Raw genomic sequence first — 18,059 nt, 5'->3', positions numbered from 1 at the left:
TAAAATTAAAAAAAAAAAGAAGCCAATGAATTGTTCCTTGGAATCCATTATGTTACGGTACAGGTAGGCTGAATAGGAAGGGTGCACCTACTTTACCTTTTCAACCAAATTCAAAGGCTGTTGATAAAATGTTCCTTTTGTAGTCTGTGTTGCAAAGCAGAGTAGAAATACATGTACTTATCAAACTACCTTAATAAAATCTAGCTTCTGTCTTACTGTTAGTGTATACTAATGCATCAATATAAAGAATACTAGCAATAATTAGAAAAACAAACGTTTCCCTGGTTAAGTAATTTGGCGTTTAGAACTACAGCCTAGTGTCAGATAAAGGGAAGGCCTATTCTTCAAATAAACTGTTCAGTCTAGAGTTCAAAAGGTTTTCTCAGTTAATTCTACTTAAATATAAATTAATTTGGAGAATGGCTAAAGGAATCTGTTTTAAAAATTAAGTTTGCAAGGGAATGATTCGCTGTTGTAATGAGTTTTGCCTATTTGCATCAGGTGAGAATTATTTTATAGTTTCAGAGTAGGGCTGTTTATACCAAGTTATATGTAGTCATTGAATCCTAATCTGTAATGCTATTTAGCATGCACACTACCTTTTTTGATGCTGGAAATATAAAACATTTTGATAATGGCTTAAGTTATGTCTTTTTTCTTTCATTCAAGGTTTAGAGATGGGTGGGTTAAGAAACTGAAAACATTACTGGCTCTTAGTAATAGAAATGTGGAGTTATTGTAGTTATTTTTTCATCTTTAAATAGTCTTTCTCTGAAAAGATGAACAAATAAGATTTTTAATGTAGAATTCTACAAAGGTATGTAGAAGATTTTGTAAGTTTTTCCTAGAATCTAAGTCAGAAATACTCCTAGATAAGTACCTACGTGATTTCATTTTTAGTTTTCTTGGTACTTGGAGTACTTGTGTTATATTAATGTAGCTTTCTGTACCAACAGGCCCTTTGAATTTCAATGAAAATAGGCACTGCCTCAGTTTTCTTTCCCCAAACTGTTTCCACTTTGCAACACCTACATTTTACAGTAAAACTTTAAAAGCATCTTTTCTGAGGTAATGTGAAAATACCAAATCAGCAGTTCTGAACATTATCTCATTTCAAGTAGTGTTACTTCCTGACCTAAATGAAAAGTATAATAATTTTTTATAGTTCTATGCTACAATACTTACCTGGCACAGCCCATTATTTTAGGAACTAGGTTGTGGGGTTTATTTTGTAGCCTTTTCTGTAGAAAACGGTTGTAGCAAAGATTATCCCCTTCATCTTCCAGATGACCAGAATTTATTTCACTGAACGAGCTTGGAACATGATAGGCAAGATATCAGAAATTATTGTTTGAATGATAGTTTGCCATAGACTGAATTTTTTTTTCCAGGCACAATAAAGCTTATCTGCAATAGTGCCTGTTAAGACTTCTTCTATAGATAACTCATCTGAAAATTTAATAGCTGCGGACATCCAGAGAAGACAGATACATTCCTGAACATTAAGCAGCCTCAGTGTTTTATAAGCAACAAGCTGACGTTAAGTCAATCAGTGGTTTCATCTTGACATGCTTATCAATGCACCAAGCATGACAGTTCAGTGTTTTGCAGCACTGAGCATGTCTTATTAACCAAAGTATATTTCCTTGGAACTTGCTTGATTATTGTGAGTACTGAATATTTGTATGTTTCTCTTCAGGTTCCTCATAACCCATGAATATCTGGCTGGGGTTAATGACAGCATTCACTAGTGAGGTTCACATCTGTCCTGGGAATCAGTTCCTGTGTGTATATTAGAACAAGTCTTGGGTTTGTGTCAGATATAGCATAAGAAGTGTAATTAAAAGAATGCTGATTTAGGTGCAGACTTGTCCTTTTACTTATGTAGGCGTAGTGAAAGAAATAGGAAATTGTGTGGGCTTTCATTATCACTTTCTTTTTTCTTTCAAAAAAGAAAAACAGTGAGAAAAAATATATAAACATTAAGTATTATATATATATTTATTCCTATGTTATGTGTTTTATATACTTGTTAATTTATACAGTTTTAAATATTATTTATTATTTAATTTAGAACTCTCCAACTACTTTATTACATTCTTGATATTACTTTTTCCCGGTGAAAACTTGTATTTGTAATATTTAAAAATATATAGCAACTGGGTTTTTTACCTACATATGGAATCTATGTCTCAACATATTCTGTTTTTTCCACTACTTTCCATGTAAAACTCATTTTTTTAAATGTCTATTGTTTTACAAGGTACTTTATCTGGCTTTAGTTTGAGACTTATAACTCCATTCTCTCTAATAGATGTTTTTGTAGTTATTTATATGTCAGTCATGGATCTTAGTAATTCCTTCCTGAACTTTGGTTCTAAGAACTGAAATTTTAAATTGAATTCAAAAGCGTGATCTTTTGGCTGAAATTTTCAGTGAATGTAAAGATTCTTTGCTTTGCTTTTGAAGTTTCTGTAATTATGGTGGTATTTTTGCTCTTGAGTTGTGTGGAAATAGTCATAATGTCATGACGTAAGGAAGTTTACAAGCTATGTGTTGGTTTTACTTTAGTATATCAGTTCTGTACAACGGTGCCTGGCTATTCTTTCTCGAAAATAAAATTTTATAGCACGTATTTATTGTCCTCAGTCAGTATACAGTCATATTAGTCTTTCCACGGAACTAAGTCAGGCTGTGGTACCAAATAAAGAATACATATGTGGAGAAGTTTGGCATGTCAGTAGACATTTATTTCTGTAGTGTGTAGGTACTAAAACTTTCATTCCTTGGCCTTGGGACAGAGTTCCATCTGCTGGAATTGCTGCTGCATGAGAACAAGCTGCCCTTTGAGCTGCAACGTATTCCTTGTTTCAATGACACAGTGATTGGACCAGATGCTTTCCAAAAATTAATTTTTTTTTAAAGCCATCCCTGAATTTGCCTGTATTAAAATTCAGGGGTACAAGCACCTCTAAATCCTGAATTTGCTGAGTTTGTTGTTAAAGCTAGATGTGAGAAGCTCTTAACACCGTCAGTTTCATTATCTACAATTTTTTTTTTGCTCATCTTGTCTGCATTACAGAGTTTGTAACTGAATATATTATATACACATTGAAATACATAGGTGAGTAGGGAAGTATTTTTATGTTTTGCCAATAGAGAATAAAATCAGAGAGTATTTTACCTGATATGCTTCTAGGCCACTCTGTAGTATGTAGTGGAAAAAATTTATGAAACAGAAGTCTTTCTTTCTGTTTCCCCTATGGTTAACCACCCACTTTGGCTTTCTTTTACATTAACAGGCTTCTCCCAAAGCAGAGAGTTCAGAAATAAAATCTGTAATTTGTTACAAAATTTGGGCTGGAAATCAGTAGAAACCATTGCAAATCTTCAGCTAATGCAGGGGGTGAATGGCAACGTTTTTCTTTACTGTAGTTGCAAAAGGAAATACCCAGTAGTAACTGCTACGTGGGGACTGTTTTGTTTAAACACTCAGTACAATCTGTAAGCACATATACTTTAATGGCATATCATATACTGTTGTTTCTTCTTGCAGATCTCTTTATTGCTATTTTCACCTTGTAAATTATGCCTGCATGTTTTCCTCGTATCCCTGATTTTGTAGCAGAAGTTCACTGAATAGTATTACCAAAGCAGTGCTGCCATTATTGCCATTTAAAGCAGTCGTATCAATTTTAATTCTGTTCTAAAGAATTCTGTTCTAAAGAACAGAATTTCACGTGGGGTTGAGGGGTGGGGCTAAGCACCTGTCACTTTTGGAAGAGGTTGCATCAGTGGGGACCATAAAAAAGTCCTGCTTGGGGGGTAGGGTTGGGAGCTGCTGATTTTAACTTGTAACTTTAGACTTGCAGAATCTTTTGGATGATTTTTGTACTAGTTTTATCCTGTGGCAGTAAAGAGGCAACTGAACCAGTCTGCATTTTTGTTACTTCAGGCACTGATTGTTCTCATCAGGCCTGCTTCTGACTGCACCTTTGAACAGTGCCTGTACAATGACTGTCACTTCATCTGTGGAGTTGTTTTTGGGCTCTGGAGTGATACAGATAAGGGCACAAACCTGCAGTAAGAGATCTGGTAACTTGAGAAAATGCTTATGCAAAACTTGGCCTTTGCAGCAGAGAGTGATTTAAAATGTACTGCTCGCATCTCATGCTAAAGTTTCCAAGTTTAGGTATAGAATGGGAGGCAATGATTATTTTGAGGCACTTTGTGAGTAGAGTGAGCTGTGTTAGCTTTTTTTTTTAAAAATATATGAAAAACTCAAAGCCATTACTGTTAGCTGTATTTTCTCAGCAGAGCATTACAAGGCTTTTCTGTCTGTGGGATGAGTCACAGGCTTCAGGTGTATAAGTAACTGTCAAGATGTCAAGATTGCTTTCTGTCACTGAGTATTGCCTTATCTGGCAAACTGATTTGCCCTTTTTTCCCCTGCAAAATTAAATTTGTGTTTTGTAAGACTAGTTATAAGTGTTTACCTTAAGACTTGTTTTTCTCTAATTTATAAAGTAATTGGTAAATCCAGTGCATTTATTGCTGGGAATTTGAAGCCTCAGTTGTTTTTCCAATGGAGGAGAATTTGTAGATGCATTACCATTATTATTGTACAATATTTCAGGACACTAAAAAGGCAGTTTTAGCATCATTAACATTTTGAAGTTCTTCCTTGTATCTGTTTTTTAGGATAATAGCACTATTACCTCAATACTATTTAGCAACGTTCAATTTAATTTCTTTTAACTTTATAAGACAACATCTGGAGAAGATGTACGGGACTTCACAAAGGTGCTAAAGAATAAGTTCCGGTCAAAGAAGTATTTTGCAAAGCATCCCCGGCTTGGCTACCTACCTGTGCAAACAGTATTGGAGGGTGACAACCTGGAGACGTAAGTTTGGTTATAGAAACCTAAGAAATAATTAATAGCGGTTGTAGAGCCTTGTGCCATATTATTTTCTATTAATTGTTTCGTGTTATTTGCAGGTCTTGCCTGTTTTTGAAAAAGTAACACATTTTATACTTTGATTTTTGTAAGCATTTTATCATAAAGTGGGCTGAATGGCTGCTTTAGAGAGAACACTTTTATAGCTCTGGGGAGACAGCTTTTTGAACTGTGTTGCTTATTTTGCTATCTGAAAGACCCTGGAGATAGAAATGTCTGAACTAATTGGGTTCCTACAAGCTTCAGAAATATAGGTGGCCTAAAAGAGAGCCCTCTGTCTCTACAGTATTACTTATGGTGCTGGCAGAAATACTCTACTCTGTTTACTTACTTGGTAGTTGTCAGCAAAGGACACTCTTCAAAGAGCGAAATTAAGATGTGTTGACAGGGCGCTAGAAGTAGTTTCACGAATTGACTCTCCTTGACATCCTGGAGTCTGTGGTACTACTGTGCTGTCTGAACACAGCACCACTTAGCCGGCAAAAGCAAACGTGAAGCTTCAACCTCTGCATTCTGCTTGCATGCTACAGCCCAGTGTAAGTGTCTATGCTCTGTTTGCATGACCGGAGGACTGTGCATTTTATTTACAATACATAAACAAACCCTGCTCACTAGCAGTTTAAGAAACAGGAGGAAATAATCTGAAAACTTGCATTATTGATGGTCTGGCTTCTAAGAAAGAAACAGACACTCAAATGTTAAAATGATACTCACCCGGGCAGTCTTCAGCTGCCACCAACGCAGGAAAGAAAAGCTGCTTTGATGTGATAAAATATTGCCAGAAATGGCAATGCTAAAACTGTAATCACAAGTCAGGATAAAACTCTCTTGCTTCAGTTACGTGGGAATTATACAGATAATGGCCAGCATTGTGTTAAGGAAACTGTTGGTATTGGTTCTCTCCCTTGCAGGTTGCAAATTTCAGTAACATGCTCCTTAAAAAAAATTAAAAAATCTTAAATAGTATTAAGTCTCAGACTATAATACAGTATGTATATCCTCCTGATTATTTTTATGCAGTAGGAAAATAAGTATTGATAACTTTGACTTATGGTGTTTTTTTCATTGTCGGTGCTTTTTTCCTCCTAGGTTTTTTTGTTTTTTTCTATTTTCTAGTTAGTTTAAAATGAATGGTCCAGTACTTGAGCAGAATTTAAATGAACTGATCATAGTTTATGAATTGCAGTCCAGTCAGTAACACTTGATTTGGTATTTTGTTTTTAATTGATTTTTGTTTAACAGAATTAAGTGTATAAGTCAGTCTCCTGTCTCTCCATGATACATGGCAATATATGTTGCTATCTCTTTTCTGCTTCAGTTGTTGCTGATTCAAATAGTCTGAGTGGATTACTGGTTAAAAATATTTTGCTTCTCCAGCTTTCTCTGGCTTAAATGGCACTAAAGGTTTTGGTTTCATAGTTTGTTTCTTTCTTTCTCTCTTTTTCTTTTTTTTTGTCTTCCTTGCAGTCCTATCACTCTCATCAGTATGTGGCCAGAGCAATATGAGTGAGTATGCAGAACCCCTTTGTCGGGAAAGCTTGGTACACTGATGGTTTTCAGTAGCTCCAGTTCCAGCTAATCTGATGTGCATGAGCTATAGGGCATGGCTGACCCAAAGCAATAACTCCCTTGGCAATATTGTGCATTTATTTGTTTGTCTAACTTACTTGAAGAATGTTTTCTATGTCACGAATTACTTTAGACACCACTAATGTATGTGATTTTTTTTTTTTTAATTAGTCCTTCCCAGTCTCCACAGCTGTTCCATGATGACACACACTCCAGGATAGAGCAGTATGCTACTAGGTAAGAGATGTACAGTTTCTTACTAGTATGCTGCATTTTGTGATTGATTCCTGTAGAATTTAATATCCTCTACTGGCTACATATTATTTATTAAAAAGATATAATTGTCTGTATTTAAAAGTAATTAAAATGTTTGTAAATCATTAGCTTTGGAATATAGTCATATTAAATGCAAAATAGATGTGTTGATTTGTCATACAAAGCAGAAACCATTGCAGAATTACTGTGCATTATGTCTAAAATATGCTGTTTTCTTTTTGCTTCTTCATTTTTAAGCTTTGAAATAAACCGAACTTGTTGGATATATAATTTTTCCCTATAGGATTTTAGGCCCAAGTTTTCATTTTTTCTATGATATGTTGGTGCTATCCATTATGACTGGCTTTTAGCAGAGCGTATAATAATTACAGATCTTTTATGTTCTGGCTTTTATGGGGTCACCCTCATCCTTTCATGATAAAATATCTATTATGCCAAGTCCATCTCAATGCTTCTGTGTTTTGTTGAACTCTTTTCTGTACATTCAGAACTGGTGACAGCTAAGCACTAACCAGACAGATACCGTCTCAAAAATAAGTATCACCACCCAACTTTTAGGCTGCAAAGAAATTGATCCGTATTACCATGGGAACTGACTTGATTTTGCTTTTGGTGTTTTTACTGTTTTTTCTGATCTCCACAACTAATAAAAAAACCTAGCTTTTTTAGTGTTTTGGATAAAAATTCAAAGCTTATGTTTAAGTTAACTGAATTCTTATTTATGAGCACCATAAGAAATCTTCAAAGTAGTTTGTTAAATACCTAGGATACTCAACTCATTTTCTTTGCAAGGGAGAAGTGGGGTGGAAACTAATGCTGAAGGACTACCTACTGTCAGCCTCAATATTTTATTTTTTTTTAATCCAACAATGAATATTTTCATCCTTTATTAGCAGCATAGTACATAGTCAAATGCTTTTCAATTATGTGGAACATGCCATTCATATAAATTGCCCAGCATTTCTTTGAATCTGTGACTTAGGCCATGCAGTAATCAATTAAAACCCATGGAGCAAATAAATTAAACTTTTATAGGAAGACTCAAGGATTTTCTGTCTTCTTATGTCCTTTTGTCAGCCTGTGGTGCCACAATACTGTGGCTTTCTGTGCCCACATGAAGCTCAAACTCTGGACTCTCATTAAGGATCAAAGGACATTCTATGTGCAGTGCCTTTTTTCCCTCTCCTCTGCCTCAGGCCTTACCAGTTCTGTACTGGATTGGAATTGTTGAAGGTGTACCGTGCTCAGGGCTCTTTCAGGATACAAAGCTAAATATGTACCTGCTGTGTGCAGGCACTGATTAGCAAAGTCACAAACTTCAACAAATACTAATTACTATAGAACTAAGCTATCTAAAGCTATTCAAGACGCTTTTTCTTCTGGTAATAAAATCGTAAAAATTGAAGACACAATTCTGTATCTTTTATATAGTTTTTAATGTGGGCTTTCTAGTTGGATCTATTATTATGCATGTTTTAGAAGTAAACTATTAAAAATTTTTTATTGTTCTAATCTTTTCAGCTAAGTAACCTTCAAGGAATATTATCAAGGCTTCCCAAATGGTCACTACTGTGACCAGCAGTCTTAAGGTCTTAAAACCGTTATTGTCACTGGTTGAAGATCATTCAACTCATTTTTTGTTAACAAAGTCCTCTACCTGCAATCATCATCTCCCCATTCCCTTGTAATGCAGCACCTCTGAGTTGCTTCTAATTCAGTTTCTCAGCTTTCAGTTTTTAATCCTTCCTTGAAGGCTTATTGCAATTCTAGAATCCTTTCTGTGTCTCCCACTGCTCCCTGATCAAGACTGTCCCCTGGTTCCACATGTTATTCCAAGCAAATCCTCACTAAATTATGGAGAAAGAGAACGTGATGGTAATAGTAGAATCAACATTTGTGCTTTGGGATATCTACTACTTGCAAAGAGATTCAGGGCAGGCTCACCTCTCTGAAAATTACTACATCTCATACTACTTTCCTGTGTGACAGAGCATCTATGAAGGCTAATTTTGAAAATTCTTTCATAGAGAAAGATGCTGAGCTAACAGCATTGTGATCTGTTTGAGAAGCACTGGAACAGAGATGATCTCATTGACTCTAGTCACTTAGGAGCTTGTCCTTCCCGTCAGAGGTAGTGTTGGAGCACAACGTCCCACTCCAGATGTGATGGGAAGAGGCGATCAAGACAACTTCATCCTATGTGTGCTTTTGTTTATCCTCCTTCATCCCTGAGGAATATTAACAAATGTACAGACAGGCAAGCTTGGTCCATGCAAAAAGATGATAAAGGAGTTCCCATTTCTTTAAGGCCTTGCATACTGCTTTCAAAAAGAAGTTTGAAGTTGTCTACAATAATGCATAACACACTTGTCAAAATATGTATGATATTGAGATATCATTGTAGTAGAGGAAACATCTGTGCTTGGTGCAGTACTGTACGTGTGCACAGCATTGAGTGTTCCTAGACTTTTATGTATATATTATAAGGTGTATTCATAAGTTATATCTTTCCTAGAATAGACAGAAAATCTCCGCTGTGGTTTTAAAGAGCTGTATGGCCTTATATATGCATTGTAATATTCCACCCTTTTTAGAATAATTCCTTCCAAAATGAGGAACCATAGGCAGTAACTGCCTGTGACTACACTGGATTTTGTGTTTGGGTTTTTTCCAGGGCTTATCTGTCCACAGCATGGTGTTATTTGCCAAGCATAATTTCAGATGGCACATGTTATATTCATCCTCTTTTGTTAGTCCAGCTTTTTAAAATTTTAAAAGAAAACCATCTGTGAAAACACATCTTTAACTAATTTTACCATGAGAGTTGTGGTGGTGCTAATGATAATTATACTACAGATAGAAAGTATACTTGTTCTTTGTTGTTTGGCAAGTAGAATTACTTAATCGTAGCATAAGTTGCTCATGAAAGTCCTCTGGATTATAGGTTTTTGTCATAAAATCTAGAAGTTTACTCCTATTTGTGTATACCAAGATTGCCATATCTGAGCTGTTTAAGTGGAATTGATTTTTCACAGTGCCTCTATTTAAGTTGTGTTCTCTGAAAGTTACATTCTTTCCCTGACTTTCAGGCTCGCACAGATGGAAAGGACCAATGGCTCCTTCCTCACAGACAGTAGCTCCACCACAGGAAGCGTGTAAGTAACTCATATTTCTTAAGACTGACAGGAACTTTGACTATAGATGCAGGGTATAATCTTCATAAGCTGTAATGCACAACTTAATCCCAACGAAAGCAGCTGATAAGTATGTCCCCATGCCTACATAAATTTCATTATTCCAGATGCCAATTGTAGGAATTGGTTTATTCATTCAAGGATGTAAAGGAACATTTGTTGGCCATTCTGCTTGAAAAGTGAGGATATTTTATGTGACTGGAAAAATGTCACAGCTCTGTAGGTTCCTTTCATAGTCTAAAATAAAAAAAAGTCCTGTGTCAAAGTGGACAACAGAATAGGTCTAAAGCTTGTCCAAACTTCTGTGACAATTTTCTTCTTGAAAAAAAGAATCATCTATATTTTTAAGGTTCCTCTGAGACAGAAAAGGGTTGGTATCTCAGTTTGCTGGCTACTGTTCCATCAGTTTGTTAATGGGAATGTGTAGCCCTACGTTAATTTTACCAACACCACTTTCTTTTTTGAATTGTCACTTATTGTAAAAACCTTCATAGAATGTATTGATGAACCTGAAAATCATAGAACGCCTCAAATTACTGATGAATTAAATACAATTTTTGCAATGTAAAAATTATTCATTAATATAACCTCACTGTATCATTGATTCTGTTAATTAAATAAGTGTAGTAGGACTCTGCCTCTTAAGTTATTAATGAACAACATTAGTGTTTTTAAAGAGGAAGCAAAAATTGTTCTTCAGCTTTAGTTAGAAAATGCTGTTATTCTTAATAATACTTTCGGTGTTTTAAAATCTAATCATGAAAATATTCTACCTATGAATGTACTAAAAATTTGAGACAAAATGCTTTGCATCATAGCATTTGCATTCAAAGTGTGTGACCACTTTTAAATGTTTCTTCTTTCCTGCTCAACTAACTCTATTTACATAACTAATAAAACTCTTTTCATGTGTTTGTTATTCGTACACTCATCAGTGAGGGAAATGCAGCAAAAATATTCCCTTTTGATTTCTCTTCCAAAAAGAAAAAAGCATACTGTCTTTTGGCAGGAAAGCTGAGAACATGAAGGCAGCTAAATGCTCATACACTTGATTGAGTTGTTTTTCTTGCAGTTAATGAGTCTACCAAACAACCTTCTATCCCAATGGTAAAAGGGGATGTGTATGCTTAATTTTTACTGGGAATTAATCTGTTGAGTTTAGTGCAATTTCCCTGCATGCATATAAAAAAATTATCTCTATTGTAAGAAAATGAATGAACATGGTGAACTTTACCAATATGTGAGAGAAACCTCTGAATTTGGGTCTCAGTCCTATTGTCAAAAGAAGACTGTTACACAAACAGAATATGCAGAGATATAGGGGCAAGGATGACAAGAAAGTAACTTGATATTCAATGGCACTCTATTTTATTTGCAGATAACAATGCATGCTTTCATTAAGGTAAATACTGAAGTACTCACAAAAATCTGAAAAACCGTTATTTAAAGTTTGTACTTAAACTGTTATCATAAAATCATTTTGGTTGGAAAAGACCTTTAAGATCAGAGTCCAACCCTTAGCCCAACACTGCCAAGTCCACCGCTAAACCATGGCCCTAAATGCCACATCTACATGTCTTTTGAATGCCTCCTGGGATGGTGAGTCAATCACTTTCCTGGGCAGCCTGTTCCAGGGCTAGACAACCCTTTCAATGATTCCTGGAATCTACAGAGCTATGAAGATTGGATGATAAGTCACCCTACCACTGGAACACTGGGAATTCAGATTATAGTTCAGCTTTATTGTTACTGTTGAATGCAATTTCACATAGAAATGAGCATAGTGTAGTCATTCTATATAGACTGAATTTGAAGGAGCAACTTGAAATTTGGATGGACATTTTTTCAGCTGAGATGCCTCTGCTGTAAACTTGAGCAAAGTCTCATTTTTTTATTATATTCTTTCAAGCATTCAGGAGATGATTACTGGTTTGGAGATCAAATTATCTCCTTTTCATAATTGGAGTTGTGTTATGTGATCTTATTTTTATCAGGTAAGAGTCCTTCAATTTACTGTGAACCTAAAACAGAGGCACGGTTGCACGTAATATTGAAAAATTACTGCTTTGGTCTTTTTGAGGTTCACAAGTTCATCAACAATACTTCTAACACTCTTCATGCTCCAAAGAAGTAAGAAGTTGTCTACATTGGAATGACAATAAGGATACTTCTGCTGTCATTTAAACATCGTGAGGGTTTTTTTTGCAGGAGTGTTTTGCAATATACCATATGATTAAGAAAACATTCTTCAAATTAATTTCTTGATTTTTATCTAACCTGTTCTCTTGAATGTCATTGTGATTTCTGTCTTCCTAACTAAACTTTTCTAACCCTCACCTCTCCTAAAGGTGTGTGAGTTCCATTTAAAAGATGCATTTTCCTCAAATGGAAAATATTTGGAGATAGCAAAAAAAATCATAGTCCCTACTGTAGTGTGTATCGTTTCTTACCAAATACACTGTTGTACATGAGTTTTCTAGTATAAATATGTTGAATAAAAGTGGTTTTCCTTTATGTCATCTTCTCCATACTTTAGGGAGTTCTAAATGTTTGGGCTAGGCTGTTGTGATTAATTTTCTTTGGCATTAATTCATGTGAAAACATCTATATCTTTAAAGTAGACTGGGCTCTTCACAAGTGAAGGTGAGCATAAGGAAAAAATGAAGTCTTCACAACAAAGAGTGATGATAAATAGCATTCCTAACAGCTATGTCTCACAATTTGACAAAACATGGTATAGTACAATCAAAACGCAAAGAAAACTTAGGAAAATAGGACAACAATGTAACTCTCTTTTTCCTGTAATGTACAAACTATCATATCTAGCCCATACTAAGATTAATTGCACTGGGCATGGTATAAGTATTTTCTATATAGAGGTGAATCATAGAATAGTTTGGGTTGGAAGGAACCTTAAAGATCATCTGGTTCCAACCCCCCTACCATGGGCAGGGGCATCCCACTAGATCAGGTTACCCAAGGCCCCTTCCAACCTGGCCTTGAACACCTCCAGGGATGGGGCAGCCACAGTTTCCCTTGGCAACCTGTGCCAGTGTCTCACCGCTCTCATGGTGAAGAAATTCTTATGTCTAGTCGAAATCTGCCCTTCTTCAGCTTATATCCATTCTCCCTTGTCCTGTCACCACAAGGCTTTATGAATAGTCCCTCTCCAGCTTTCTTGTAGCCCCTTTCAGGTACTGGAAGGTTGCTATAAGATCTCCTTGGACCGTTCTTTTCTGCAGGCTGAACAAGCCCAACTCTCTCAGCCTGTCCTCATAGGGAAGGTGCTCCAGCCCTCAGATTGTCTTTGTAGCCTTCCATCCACAGCACTGTTGATGCCACTTCACACTCAGCTGAAAGCAGAGATGGAACATACACAAAATTTTGTTTGTTAAGGAGCTGTGCACTCATGTGCAGGAGTAGGAGCAAGCAGCAAAGGCCAGTGGTACTTTTAGCTGGCACTGCCACTCAGTGTGTTGTAAATTAGTGTGTAGTATCTTAATACTTTGACATGTCAGTGGTTAAAAGGCATGTTGCCACAATAAGAAAGTAGTTCCATGCAATGATAAAATTAGGAGAAGAACAGATAAGTTAAAGAAAAGCATTTTGGAGTACCTTCTTGAATTTTATCCTAATATTTCTCATAGCATCCGTAAGTCAAAGTACACTTTATCTGGACTGGGATGCATGCCGCTTAGTGTGAGCACCACAGGAAAAATGAAAACTATCAAAAAAGGAGGATCACAGATACCCATATCTTACTTACTCTCTGAAATCTAATTTAACAATAAATTTTCTTAATCAGATTAAGTAGTACACTGCTGATAAGTGACTGTCAGGAAATATGAATTTTTCTTTCTACAGTGAAGTCTTGATGTGGGGGAAGTAATATGCAACATTATTTGCCTCTTGCTTCCTCCTTGCATAATACTTATTTTGGAATAGACCTCTTGAAAATATATATCCACAAAGAGATTAGGATATTTCAAAAGACATTTTCCCTGGATTTCCTTGTTGGGGTGTTCTCTTCCTTTGAGATGTCATATTTGTTTTATATTTTCTCAGATTCTTGCTTTCACTATTTCTTTTCAAACCACCAGCAGCATTTGGATTTATGCATACATTAAAGTAAACTGTTCTTTTGTACTACTACAGATAAATCTTCTCCCTGTGTGCTGTATGTTTGTATGGGGGGGTTTTACAGTATATTTTTTAGGCTTCTTTCCTGTTCTTAGTCTTTTTTTCATAAGCAAACAAACAAAAAGAAACCCTCAGCTTGACAAGGATATTTGCTCACATAATAAATGTTTTATTGTTCTAGAGAGGATGAGCATGCCCTTATCCAGCAGTATTGTCAGACGCTGGGAGGAGAGTCGCCTGCGAGTCAGCCACAGAGTCCTGCACAGATACTGAAGTCAGTGGAAAAGGAAGAGCGAGGAGAGTTGGAGCGCATCATCGCTGACCTTGAAGAAGAGCAAAGGTTTGATTATCATCTTACCTGCTGTCTGATTTCTCACCTTATTGTTGTTTGAGCCATGCGTGTACTATGTATAATTGTTGGAGATGAGATGGACCTAGCAGTCATGATTTTAGGGAAAAAAAAAAAAAATCAATCAAGCCATATATTGTTCATAGCCTGAATCTGTTAGGAGGAAGGGATGCGTCTGTGATATTGTTTGTGTGGGGTTTTCCCCATAAATGATAAGTCAAGACGTTGTCTTTGTATGAGCTTCTTCTGTTCTTACTTGGAGGTGTGGTGATAATGTCATTTGATCTAAGAAAGATTTTTATTTAAATTTGCTTAAGTCATTGTTATCCTCCTTTTTGCAATATACCAGGAATCTGCAGATAGAATATGAGCAACTGAAAGAACAACATCTTCGGAGAGGAATAAACCCTCTTGCATCACCTCCTGATTCTGCTGTGCCACCTCAGCACGCTTCTGAAGATGCCGAGCTCATTGCTGAAGCTAAACTCCTGAGGCAGCATAAAGGTCGCCTAGAAGCAAGGATGCAGATATTGGAAGATCACAATAAACAGTTGGAGTCCCAGCTTCACCGGCTACGGCAGCTACTTGAGCAGGTAGATGTATGCTGATGTCTTTGCCCTGTGTTGCTTCTGCTAGCTTAGTCTGTTGCCCTTGGTCATTTCTAGCATGAAGAGGTATTTTTTCCTACCCTCTAGTACAATCCATAGTTAAAGTCAAATGTGCGCAAGATGATTACAATTGCTGGAGTCATCATGATAACTTAGGAAACACTGAGAATAACACAAGTACGTGTTTTTTCTTGAATTAAAAAGCAGGGAGTGGAAAATATATACCCTGTTCCAAATAGAGGTGCCAGTTGTACCTTATATTTGACTTAAGTTTTTCAATCTTTCCTTAAATAATTTATTTGTTGTCATGTTTAGTCACTGAAACCTTTCTTAACATGCCAGAGACAGAGATCAAAGATACCTCTAAAATACAAAGGAGCAATTCATTCCATTAAAAATCCAGTTTCTCTTCAGTAGCATATTTAGGCAAATAAGCAAATAAGCTACAGCAAAATGGTCTGTGCACAAGTAAATGCTGAAAGCAAGAGCCTTTTATCAAATGCCAGCAGCTGAAGATTGTTGGGTTTCTTTGTTGGAGAAAGAAATATTGATTGTTTTTTAAGTCAGTTTATGCACCTCTAGATTATAAAAATAACATCAGCAACATCTACAAGGTGTTGTTAGAGATTGTTAGTTTGTGTTATATTGCATGTGGCAGCTTGAATGATAAAGAGAAATTTGTATTTCTATTTAGATAAATATCTTCTCAGAACTAATCATTACACTTGGGTCAGAGTATAGTAAGGCAAATGATTTCTGCCTTCCTATGCCATTAATATCTATGAAATTCTTTATCTCTCTCACTGCTTGAGAAAGGACTTTATCAGAAGCCAGTTGAGGACCTAAATATATTTGTTTCATTTGCTTTTGTTGGCTGTTCTGATCATTTTTTTAAGTGAATATAAGGAATGTGTTTTCTCATACTTCCCAATGTCAAAATATGCAAGAGCTCTGTAATTCCTGTAATAATTGCCAATATTAAAGGACACGTCTGTCTTGCAGCAATTTCTTTGCCATGACTGGCATTTCATGCTGTCTTTATTTCTGTCTTCTGTCAACAGCAAGTCTCTCCATTTCTCTTCTCCACTCAGTCTCCTGACTGTTGTTTGGGTTAATAACTTGCCACTGAATCTAAAATACTAGGATGTTTTTCTCTAAAAGTTATAGAGTGAGTCTACCTACACACTTATAACTGTGTAGACAATTAATGAAACTTAGAAACTTCCCTGTCGTAACTTTAGCCTAGATAAGAGTATTCTAGGACATTCTTTAGAAGGCACCTTTTGCAGAAATACACGTGCATCCTTACTGCTCATTTGCCTATTTCAGGTCACAATTCTGACATTATCATACTATTTTTATTTTAGCAAGCCCAAAGGATTAGTAGTTGTCACACAATGTTGTCATTTTTGTCTGCCTGATTGATTATAGTGCCAAAGAGGAAGGTGAAACAGAACTGGCTTGTGACAGCTTTGATACCAACGTGTTAATCGTACACAGAAAAAAATAAAGAATCCATTTTCTTTCCATTGTTTCTTCAGCCCTTTTATATACTGCATGTGAAAAGGAGTAGTAAAACCTATTATGAAGGACATTTAAAGTATGTTTGGAATCTTCTCTGCTTGCCTAAGCTACTGAATAGAGATTTCATATTAGATTTGATATTGAAGTTAATGGAAACTAAAATCATCTCTCAATAGCCATTTGATTCAGACTCTTAAGATAGTAAATAGGAAAAAGCTTCCTCTCCAACTGAAAACAGAGTAGCTTTATCAAAAGGCCAGAAGAGACTTTATTTCTTTTATAACTGGAAGAATAAGACTGGAATGAGAAGAAACATCTATAATGTATATGGAAAGGGAATTGGCCTTTATGAGCTTTCCTGTGATTCAGAATTTGGGGGGAGGAGTGTTGTTTTGTTTTTTTTTACTGAAAGCAGCAGAAATCAAGAGAAGAAAAGGCATGTCTTGTTTATCCATTAAGCTACAGAATACTTCAGGCTTTTCTTTGGCAAAGACATCAGCAGGAGGCATGATGAAATAAGGCATTGTAGATTGAAACTGCTTAAAATAGATATCTCCTTTGAAATAGTTTTAGAACTGCTGTAATACAGAAAATCCATCCATTTCAGAATTTTCTGGAAGAGAACTTACCTGTTTCTTTGTATCTTTATTTGGCTTTGCATGAAAAGAAGTTTGAAAACCTTCCAGAAACTGGAGTTGGAAACTTCCCCATCATCCCTATAGAGGTGTGCTTGGTATCCCTATTTATATTTAGTCAAGAAGAAGAAGCAGGCAGATAGTAACATGTAAGGCTATTTTCTTATAGTTTCCAGCTTAAGGATTGTCTGCTGGGTTGTTTTGGATAAGAATTCATGAACTTCGTGATGCTGGAAGCGTGGAAGTGATCAGATTTTGTAGGTGTTATGCAACTTGGGTCAAGTAGAACACAATTTTCTACATTTTTTTCCTCAAGTTCTCTTCCAGTAAAATTTTTAAATCATGTAAATATATGCAGCTGTATCCTCGACAATTTTGCATTTAACATTTTTCAGTATCTGGTTATTATATTAAAGCATTTATGCTGCTACGATAACCCTTCCGTTTCTGGTCTAAAACCCTATCTTTATCTGCTTAACTGTACCGTCTTGATTTTTGAAGAAGAGGGGTTTGGGTTATTTTGGCATTGTTGTTGTTGCAGTCACTGGAACTATCTAGTGTAACATCAGTATATTTAAATGAAAATGAAGTCATCAGATGTTGTCCTCTGATTAGAAGGGGATGTATGTTTAGGTGGTGTGCTTTTGGCTTTTTTTATTTATATTTTTTAAATCCAACTGCAGTGTTTCATTCCCATTGCTGCAGCAATATATGATTCATCAATGTAAAGTATTCTAAGTGTGTTTTGTTTGCTCTTAATTTGTCCACTGTTAGAGTGCTCATGCTCTGCAGGGCTTTTTTTTGTC

The 18,059-nt window shown here is 35.9% G+C and overlaps 1 protein-coding gene across 7 annotated transcripts in view; it reads left to right on the top strand.

Annotated features, from left to right (window-relative positions):
* Positions 1-18,059, top strand: part of UTRN (utrophin) — a 366,380-nt gene that overhangs the window by 339,006 nt on the left and 9,315 nt on the right. For 6 of the 7 annotated variants that reach the window (XM_069852165.1, XM_069852164.1, XM_069852167.1 and 3 more), the window contains 6 exons: positions 4,768-4,904; positions 6,426-6,464; positions 6,699-6,764; positions 9,893-9,958; positions 14,319-14,477; positions 14,836-15,079. In XM_069852165.1, the coding sequence (XP_069708266.1) occupies positions 4,768-4,904; positions 6,426-6,464; positions 6,699-6,764; positions 9,893-9,958; positions 14,319-14,477; positions 14,836-15,079 (711 nt within the window). The remainder of the gene's footprint in view (positions 1-4,767; positions 4,905-6,425; positions 6,465-6,698; positions 6,765-9,892; positions 9,959-14,318; positions 14,478-14,835; positions 15,080-18,059) is intronic. The other variant, XM_069852166.1, reaches the window with a different exon arrangement.

Source organism: Phaenicophaeus curvirostris, chromosome 2 (assembly GCF_032191515.1).
Source record: "Phaenicophaeus curvirostris isolate KB17595 chromosome 2, BPBGC_Pcur_1.0, whole genome shotgun sequence".
NCBI classification, from domain to species: Eukaryota; Metazoa; Chordata; class Aves; order Cuculiformes; family Cuculidae; genus Phaenicophaeus; species Phaenicophaeus curvirostris.
This window is presented reverse-complemented; position numbering and strand designations above follow the sequence as displayed.